Source organism: Asparagus officinalis, chromosome 7 (assembly GCF_001876935.1).
Source record: "Asparagus officinalis chromosome 7, Aspof.V1, whole genome shotgun sequence".
Classification (NCBI taxonomy): Eukaryota; Viridiplantae; Streptophyta; class Magnoliopsida; order Asparagales; family Asparagaceae; genus Asparagus; species Asparagus officinalis.
Genome location: NC_033800.1, coordinates 126,703,529 through 126,713,557, shown reverse-complemented (window position 1 = coordinate 126,713,557; position 10,029 = coordinate 126,703,529). Strand labels below are relative to the sequence as shown.

The following is a 10,029-nucleotide window of genomic DNA, read 5'->3' as shown; positions in this document are numbered from 1 at the left end:
TCCAAAAAGACCCCTCGCTCGATGGATAGAAGTGCCAAACTCCACCACGGTCTCGCTCATCCTAATGTGCTCACAGGACTTCAATCTGCAGGTCATAGCACTCCTCAACAACCAATGCACGGTATTACCAATCATATACCCCAGCACCAAACAATGCCACAGTCTAGCCGAATCTGATGAAGTCGTCATTTCCCTATCAATCACCGTGCTTCCGTGCAAATAATACAAATTTCTTCTTCTGACGCCCTTCATCACAATCATGGACCCAAATGTAACCTTCAAGCGTGCATCCGCCAAGGTCACCCTATAGCCAGCTGCCTCCAAAGCTCCAAGTGAAATGATGTTCTTCTTCAACTGAGGAACGAACCTCACTCCAACCAACTCCCGAATCACCCCGTCACTCATCCTGATCCGAACAGTACCAATACCACCAATAGAGCATTTGTGATCATTCCCCATGAGCACGAAATCCCCTCTTTCCAACTCCTGAAAGCTGGAGAACCAATCCCTCCTAGGGCAAATGTGGTATGTAGCACCCGAATCCAATATCCACTCTGTAGAGTAGGCAACACAAACTGACGGCAGTGCAGATAACGAGTAGCCCGAAGAATCCGAATCTGAATCGTTGCCACTAGCCTTGACAACATTCGCCTCTGAAGCTTGAATAGCTTTTCCCTTATTCTTCCCGGCTCGATCAACTAACTTTGGGCAATCGGCTTTCCAATGTCCATCTTCTTTGCAAAAGGCACATTGATTCTTACGAACTCCAAGATGTGCCCCTCTAGACTGCGACCTCCCACTACGGTTTGGACCCTTTGCTCTTGCGACCAACGCCCCCGCTACCGGCTCAAACGAAGTCTCCTTATCCTTCTTTCGAAGCTGATAATTCACAAGTGCAGCGGTGACCTCACTATACGAAAGAGATGCCTTCCCATTAATAAGAGTAAGAACGAAGGTCTCATATTCCTCGTCAGGCAAGGAACTCAATAGCAACAACGCCTTGTCCTCATCTTCAATCTTAACATCCACATTCGCCAAATCCGCAAGAAGCTTCGTGTAGTGGTTCATGTGATCACCAATGGAGGTTCCTTTCTTCAACTGGAAGCGGTAAAGCCTCCTCTTCAAATGCAAGCGATTCTCCACACTCTTGGTCAAATACTTGCTCTCAAGGATCTCCCAAATCTTCTTTGCAGAAGTCTCATTGATCACATCATACTTTAGATCTTGAGTGAGACAAGACCTAATCACACCACACGCCGTTCGATTCATCTTTTTCCAAACCTTCTCATCAATGTTGTCCGGTTTCCCGTCCAACTCCAACGTATCTTCCAAATTTTGCGCGTTGAGCGCATCCATGACTTCGCATCGCCAAAGTCCAAAATTGTTTGTGCCATTGAACTTTTCCACATCAATCTTCATTGAGTGGATATTCAAGCTTTGGACGGTCTTCACGCCGGAAGTACTGCCCACAACTCCTTCTTTCTCGGCCATAATCCTCAAGGCACCACCAAACCAATGCGGAAACAAACGAGAAATAGATCCAAACTGAAAAAGACGAGATTTTTACAAAAAAAGATCCCACCTTTATCACCAAACGAAGCCCTAGATGAACTTCCAAAGCGATCTACTCCTCCAAATAGCCCAAGCGTTGCCCGTGCTCTGATACCACTTGTTGTGACTGATGCTTTGAGAAACCAAACCAACGAACGCCGAGAGAAAGACCAAACAAAACACAAACACCAAGGTTTTACGTGGTTCGGCAAATTGCCTACGTCCACGGGGCAAGAAGGGGGTGGGTTTTCACTAATAGAGAAGGAGAGTACAAATTGAGATTACAAATCGCTCAAACGAACCAACTAATCTCACCAACAAATCTCTCAATCTCTCAACCAATAACCCTAACAAATAGCTCAGAAAGATCTCTCTTTTTCTGTGCTCCAAAACCCCAAAACTCTCCTCACAAAACCCTCAAATCGTATTGGTATTTATACCAAAACAGAAACCCAAACAGACTGCAAATAGGAACCTGAACTTTCCAAAAAACCCGTCATAAGTCGACTTATCAGTCTGCATAAGTCGACTTGGCAGAGCGAAAAACAGCAACTGGAGAAGAGATCATAAGTCGACTTATCAGACCTGATAAGTCGACTTGGCAGAGCAAAAAACCAACAATCCAGAGCAGAACGTAAGTCGACTCATGCACCAACATAAGTCGACTTACCATAAGTCGACTTATGCCTGTGCATGAGTCGACTTATGACCAAAAATCTGCTTTTTCCAATTCTTCTCCACAATTCTCCACCTCGGCGAAGTTTTCCCAAAACTGAGCCGACACCAACCAAACAAATGCCTCACATGCTGAGACCCAAATGAGAGTGTGAACACTCACCCCAAATGTCGATGTCGCTCACCAAATCGGCTGCATCAAAATGACTGCCTACGTATCCTTTGCCCAAGGAATCAAGCCTTCACGTAGTTCACCCAAACGGCCTCCAAAGGCCCTCAATCAAATAGAAAAGTCTGCAACTCTTCTCCAATATCACCAAACGATCTGCAACTGATAGTATTCCCAATGACCCCAAATTGAGACAAATCAAACACCTCCACCTGAGGTAAACCAATGGCCATATCCAAACTATATCTACCAGCTGCAACTGAATCCAAAACCAATCCATCATCTGCATCCAAAACCAAATGATCTCCAACCTGTGTCACCTTAGCTGGAATCCCAAATGACGCAGTATGATCTGGAGTATGTGGAGTAATCTCCACCCAACGTGGAGTAGCATCACTCTCCACCTGCTGCGATATCCAAATGACCTGATCAACACTCTCCACCTGCCGAGAGTCAAAAGTGACATACCTGCTCAGATATATATATATATATTAATGGGTATCCTTGTCATAGGAGGGGATTTCCTCCTTGACGCCTCTAAAATCACATGATTGAGTAATATTATGAATGATCCTCTCCGTTGAACTTGATCTACATATTCTAAAACCCCAACACACAAAATTTGGGGCGAATCCGTCATTGTTATATTAATGGGTATCCTTGTCATAGGAGGGGATTTCCTCCTTGACGCCTCTAAAATCACATGATTGAGTAATATTATGAATGATCCTCTCCGTTGAACTTGATCTACATATTCTAAAACCCCAACACACAAAATTTGGGGCGAATCCGTCATTGTTTGACCCTCCATCGAGCTATGTGAAAAGTTCTATTCATTCAAAACCGTTAAAATTGATACGAGTGGATGAAGGGTCAAACGACGATGGGTTCACCCCAAACTTGATGTGTTTGGGTTTTAGAATATGTAGATCAAGTTCAACGGAGCGGATCAATCCATTGATGATTACTTGATTGACCTACATTGTAGATGGTCCGTTGAACTTGATCTACATATTCTAAAACCCCAAATTTGAAGAATATGTAGATCAAAACTTGATCTACATATTCTAAACTCCATTGATGATTACTTGATTGAGCTACATAAGTTTTAGAATATGTAGATCAAGTTTAACAGAACGGATCATCCACAATGTAGCTCAATCAAGTAATCATCAATGACTAAGAAACTTAGTGAACGTCTACTTAAGTTGACATAAGTTTTTCTCTGATTACTATGAATAAGGTGCTATAGTGTAAATATCAATCGCTCCACTTAGCTGAAGTAAAAAAAAATATTATTTTATTAGAAACCACCTTAACAATAGGGTAATTATACGAAAACCCCCTTTTATTTTCAATTTATACATAAACCTCTTTTAAAGCAATTTTTTGTTGCAATCAATCACCTTATAGTCAATTTTCCAATAAAAAAATAAGCTTAAAAAATGCAAGTTTAGAATATGTGAGTTGTATCCTAATAAGATCTAAACACTAAAAAATGAGTTATGTACATTGAATGCAAGTTTTTTAAGGGCTTGTTTGGATTGAGGGGAATAAGGATGAAAGGAAGTTAGGGGAACCATTCACCTTGTTTGGAAACATTTAGGAGTTGAAGTTATTCACCCTAGTTCCCCTTGGTTCACCCCCTAATAGTATAAAATTTGTTACCCCCAAATTGGGGTGTAACCAAGGGGAATGGAAGGGAGGAATGGAACTCCCTTCCATTCCCTTCCATTATCTCACCTAGTTTCCCTTAACTTCCCTTAACCCCATTAAAATCCAAACACATCCTAAGGGAAACTTTTGGTTTCAAGTGAAGAATTTGACTGGGAGGTGAATGGTCGCAACAAAAACCAACTTTAAAGGCGGTTCATGTATAAATTGGAAATAAAGATGGTTTTCGTATAATTACCCTATTTTTAATGTGGTTTCTAAGAAAAACCCCTTAAAAAATGATTTAGTTTACACAATGGAAGAAGTAATACTATGGGAAGAGCCACTAGCTAAGAAAATCTTGCCATAAGCACCGAGACAATTTCTAAATTTTGTGTGAGAAAGGAGAAAGTATAAAGGAAATCAAGTTTAATAGACTTCGTATTCCAAAAGACATTTGATCGAGTGCAAAACAAAACAGTTCACAAACAGTGAAAGTATCTAGTGGATCTGATCCATTGGAAAATTTTCCCTCACAGCCAAGTTTAAAAGATTTGCAAAGTTGCCACGAACGATAATTGCACTAAAAAGGGATTGGGATTTCGCACCTTTACCCTCACAAATCATTCATTAGGACACATGATTAAACTACTGTTGCACACAAAACCTTCCCGATTCTCGAAACAAAAAATTTAACTTGAAGAATATTATAAATCTTTTAACAACATAAGTTTACATATGTCATCAAAATAAATAAAAATAAAATAAAATCTCTACCTATTTTCTGTTCTTTAGCCACCCCCTCGTGACATAAAATTAGACAAATAATTAAATCCAATTTAAGCGTGCTGTCCAATAGCCTTCCCACAAAATAGTGCATTATGAGGTATAGAATACTCATTGTAAAAGCTCGTCTCAGGTGTCCAAACTCTCATATAAAACTGTTGCCCTAAATACTGTCTTGCCCACATCGCAGATCTAACGTTCCACATTCCTTGATTATCTAGTGATACCAAGATTGCGGACCATCCATTTGGATAAACCTATATCAAAAAATATATATACATACATAGAAGAATTAAGCAATTTGAAATTGTAAATGAGTGTTTTTGAGAAAATGTGAACGATTGTACTTACTTGAACTGTATGTCTGGTGACAGCGTCAACTAAATTATATGTTTTTCTCTGATCATTTGTCCATTTTCCAGAACCGTAACTGTATTTATCAATTGAAGGCAACCATTTAGTTTCAGATGCATAACACATTTACCAGTCAAAGAAAAATGTATCTCATTCGCATGACAGATTGACGAAAATCTAAAAACGAAGGTGGTCAATATATATATTATATATATATATATATATATATATATATATATATATATATATACTAGCATAAGGTCATTTGACTGGAGTAGGGATTTCCTGCCTATGACGCCTCCTCAAATCACATGATTGAGCCGACCAATGAGTCGAGTGATAACCGCCCTCTGTGCTGAACTTTGATCTATCAATATAATCGCTAAAAGCACACCAACCACTAAGTTTGGGGATGAACCTCCGTCGCCGGTTTGACCTTCATCACTCGTATCAATTTAACTGTATTTGATGAATAGAACTTTCACATGGCTCGATGGAGGGTCAAAGCGACGACAGGATTCACCCAAACTTGGTGTTTCACGGGGTTTAGAATATCGTATGAACTCAAGTCTCAACTACGGAACGGATGATCCTAATATCGGCTCAATCAATGTGATTTTAGAGGCGTCAAGAGACACATCCCACGCTCCTATGCCAAGGATACCCATTAATCTATATATAAATAATATATACTAATATAATATTATATACTATATATATATAATATAATATATACATATATATATATATATATTATTTCAGATGTCATACACACTTTAGCCAGTACAAAGAAAAATGTATCTCATTAGCATGGAGAAGACGATACTCGACGAAAATCTAAAAAACGAAGGGGTGTCAATATATATATATAATACAGCTATAGTACACTATATCATAATATAGTATATATATACTCATTAATAGATACCTTTGATAGTATCATTATATATATTTCATGATTCATAATGATACGTACCGATAGAAATAACTGCATTTCTACAGATAACAGGATCAAATTGGCATTCCCCCAAAACATCCTCGATCCCACTAACCGAGAACAGGAACGGGATTTAACTGCAGTAGACTAAAGGGTAAATCCTACTCATAAGTAAAAATCATGTATTTGCATTGAAAATGAACATTAATTAGTGTTCAATTGAGGTCTCTTGTCTTTCTGACAGCATAATATGCTAATTGACTTGAGGAAGAGAGATTATGATATTGTGTCACAGCCTCCCTTGGATGAAGACTCATTCAGCAGAGCGTAGAATTTTGTATGAAAGCAAGATATATGCAGTAACAATCAGCTGTTAAACAGAGATATTTCTGAAATCTTGCTCTATGACAAATTTATTTTAAAAAGGAGAAATATACCACCAGCTTTTTTTCTTTTAATTGGATTTTGTTTCGTCAATTTCTCTTAATGAACTGCATATGACCATTATTGAGACTATGATTATTCAAAACAGGAATATTGAGAACATGCAGATGCTCTTATTCATTTAAATTTGTGTATTGTTCTAGAGAAGATTTTTCCCGAGATCAATACTTGTCTTAGCAGTTTAAGCATGACTTTTTCATGTGATAACATGCCACAGGCAAGGACGCTTAGTTTGTTATAACTATCAGCGAAACATGATAGATGCTGGTTATCACTCACGTAACACACAAACTTAACATGATAAACAAAAAACTATCTAAATGAAAAAAAAAATGCAAATTAAACTTACCCGACAACCCAGAAATCATATCCATCTAGATGCCACGACTGCATCTCGTTCTCATTGTTCTGAAACACTATCTCGACAAAATCATGTAGATTAAACCGAAGAGCAGTGGCACCAATAAAGTTACCGTTATTGTTAGGATCATTAGGCATGCCATCCCAGCTAAATACTCCTTCAATATTAAAATTATCCGCAAGCTTTAGAGGTGTATCAGGCACAACGTAAGATACACCGTTGACAGCATATCTCTGCTTGCCATTGATCACTGGCGCCGAATTACCAAAGACAAGTTGCCTTGTTATAGGAACTGTACCATAATGGTATGAGCCTTGAGGGTTAGGTCTTGCCGCATTTGCAGTCAAATTCCACCTTTGGGACAAAAAAAGGAAAAAATAATCGATCAAAAGGTCGTAACGTCAATACAATTACAGAGTAAATCACGAGAACACTTCTTTTTTTCTTTTCAGAAAATGGAACCCTTCATTATATTATGCTCCTAAAAAAGAAGCCTCAGTCTATGACCAGTAGTAAACTTGTTAAATTTCCAGTGGATTATTACTTGGCACCTTGTCGTAGGGTATAAATGTATGGGTGACCTGATATTCATGTATCTACCCACACAGATGACCTTGACATTAGTGACTGAGATTACACGAGTAACCCTGAATAGTCCGAAGAATACTTTCATTAAGGTAACTCATGTTATCTCATTTGGTAATCTCAGGGGTTATGCGTGCAGATACATAGACCCATGATCACTCACATAATTACATCATACTACAGGGTACAGGGATGTGAATAATCCTTTTCTAACAGAGTTTTTTGTTCAGACATCCAGGCAAATGACCGACGTGGATGCAACTGCACTTCAGAGTCCAAAAATAGCTAGTTTTTGGGTAAGGTTAAAAGAATCTCATTTTCTATCATTAATATAAATATCATGTCATTTCATAAGAACCAAATTCAATTATAAAACTAATTATTTCATTAATAATCATATATGAGATTCTTAAAAAAAACATGGTATCGATAAAGGAGTTTTTTTCCCTAACTTATTCTATCATAAATTCATAACTAGATGTAAAAGGACCGTTACCTAATGCTCGAAGCTTGGTTCATCGACCAGTCTAGCCCACCCGCAGTGCTTGTGGGAACTGGACCAAATACACCCAAATTAGAGTTGCTATAGTGCAAAACCGCAGTCGCTGTCAAAACGATGGAAGTGAATCGAGATGAGGCGATTATATAGTAATCTTTCGATGGTTGATCGAGGGTGACGAGCACTGTCGCAGATTGTCCAGGATGGATATCGAGTGAATCATACGTGTTTTGAATTGTATGCGATCCTTCGACTTCAACTAGCTTGAGCTGGTGGTTTTGGATCATAAAGTTGATCGATACCGATAGACCCACGTTTGACACTCGAAACATGTAAGTTTTTCCTGGAAGAAACAAGCGCATATTCTCGAATCAGATAATTGATATTCTTATAGAAAAGTTCTTTTGGTTATAAAAGCAAAGCTTTTCCGCGATCTACTTTTAAACCCACTTGCTTACTCCAAAAAACAACTGCAACAACAACAAATCCTGTATCGCTGGGGTCAGGTATAACTCCAAAATACTCCACTGGATTAGATTCCGACCACTTTGTGTGCTTCAGCAGTTATTTATACGAGATTATTTTCCACAAAGTTACTATTACTACTGTTTGTCGTAGATTGTTATATTCAGTTGTAAGATGCGGTGTACCAAACTGCTCAAATGCATGAAGTAGGTTTAGCAAAAATTCAATCGGAAGTGACCGGGTTTAAAATAAATGAGAGTAAAACTTGGGGTTTATAAGCAAAGACCACTCGTGTAAATTTTAAAAAAAAAACGTTGATTTTAAAGGGGAGGCTGGAGATACCTTGATCCCCGGTAAAAGAACCGGCCTGCTGACCTCCATTAATTAAAAGTCCGTCAGGGAATCCAAGAGCACTCCCAGAATCCAAAGATTGTTGCAACACCTGCAAATATCAAAATAAAATAAAAATGCCACCACCAAAAAGTATTCGACCAAATGCCTGAATGAAAAAATTTTCTACCTTATGCCCAGCTTTAAACCAGTCACCAACAAGCAACGTGAAATCCCCAGCGGGAGGATCATACGGGATCGGAATCCTCGGCCTCGCATACACGTTCAGAGCACCATATCCACCCGCTGCTCGATGCATCGCCGTCGATGGAAAATACGTAAAAGTCCCAATTTGGTCCTTGGTTTGAAACTTGTAGGTGTAGTTTGCGCCCGGAGGAATTGGGCAGTTCGTGCCGAGGACCCCATCTTGCCAAGAGTTCTTCCTCTGCTTGATCCCGTTCCAAGTGATGAGGAAGGGCTCGTCGAGGTTGTTGACGACGTTGACGATGATGTTGTCGTTGGTTACGCAGTCGAGCTTTGGGCCGGGGAACTGGCCGTTGATGAGGATGCCCTGCAAATAGAAAGGCGCATACCCACTAACCCGTTAACACATTAACTATTTGTGATTTATGCAACGGATGGATGAGCCAGAATGAAGTAGAGGACTCCACCCAAGTTTCAAATTTTCTCCTATATATATATGTATATGTAAACACTAGTTATATTTACCTAAGATTTTTTTTAAAAAAAAAAGTGAAGTAAATTTGGAAACTGACCTGTTGAGGCAAACCAAGAGGAGAAATAGGTCCATAAGTGACAGTCCAATCGAAGAATCTATAAGGGTCATCTGCGCTCGTTATTGCTGCAGAGATCAAGAAAATGAGAAGAAGAGACAACTTCTTCATTTTTGGGGGGGAAGAGAGAGAGATGGCAATGGTGTTGAGTGAGAGTTGGGGGAGGGGGAGAGGGTTTTAAATGTAAGAGGAAAGATGTCGGTGTCGCAAATGTAGGCCCAACTGGAGCTCGAAAATTTAGGCCCAATTAAAGCGCGGCGATGCTCCGGTTCTTGACGCGTTTTCGCGTATTTTGAGGGGAGTTTGATGGCGACAGTGGGAGGGTGGAGGCCGTAGGGTTGGCATTGAGTGAGGGGCATGTGAGCTGTTATCTTATCAGTGCTGTCTGGGTTCGATACCGATGCCCACCGTCATGGATTTTCTTTT

General features: G+C 39.5%; 1 protein-coding gene across 1 annotated transcript; it reads right to left on the bottom strand.

The window, feature by feature from the left end:
* LOC109848796 (L-ascorbate oxidase homolog) lies at positions 4,724-9,749 on the bottom strand. The gene is made up of 7 exons (XM_020418469.1): positions 9,586-9,749; positions 9,000-9,380; positions 8,822-8,921; positions 8,012-8,357; positions 6,919-7,284; positions 5,186-5,264; positions 4,724-5,091 (listed from the first exon to the last, which is right to left on the bottom strand). The coding sequence occupies exons 1-7, from the start codon at positions 9,712-9,714 to the stop codon at positions 4,888-4,890; spliced, it is 1,605 nt and encodes a 534-aa protein (XP_020274058.1). The 5' UTR covers positions 9,715-9,749; the 3' UTR covers positions 4,724-4,887.

Excerpts from the sequence above, each read along its gene's own strand:
- LOC109848796 (XM_020418469.1), bottom strand. The coding sequence starts at position 9,714 with ATGAAGAAGTTGTCTCTTCTTCTCATTTTCTTGATCTCTGCAGCAATA. Across the intron at positions 9,381-9,585 it reads CTCTTGGTTTGCCTCAACAG|GGCATCCTCATCAACGGCCA; the intron begins GTCAGTTTCCAA and ends TTCTATTTGCAG. Across the intron at positions 5,265-6,918 it reads TATGATTTCTGGGTTGTCGG|TTACGGTTCTGGAAAATGGA; the intron begins GTAAGTTTAATT and ends TGATAAATACAG.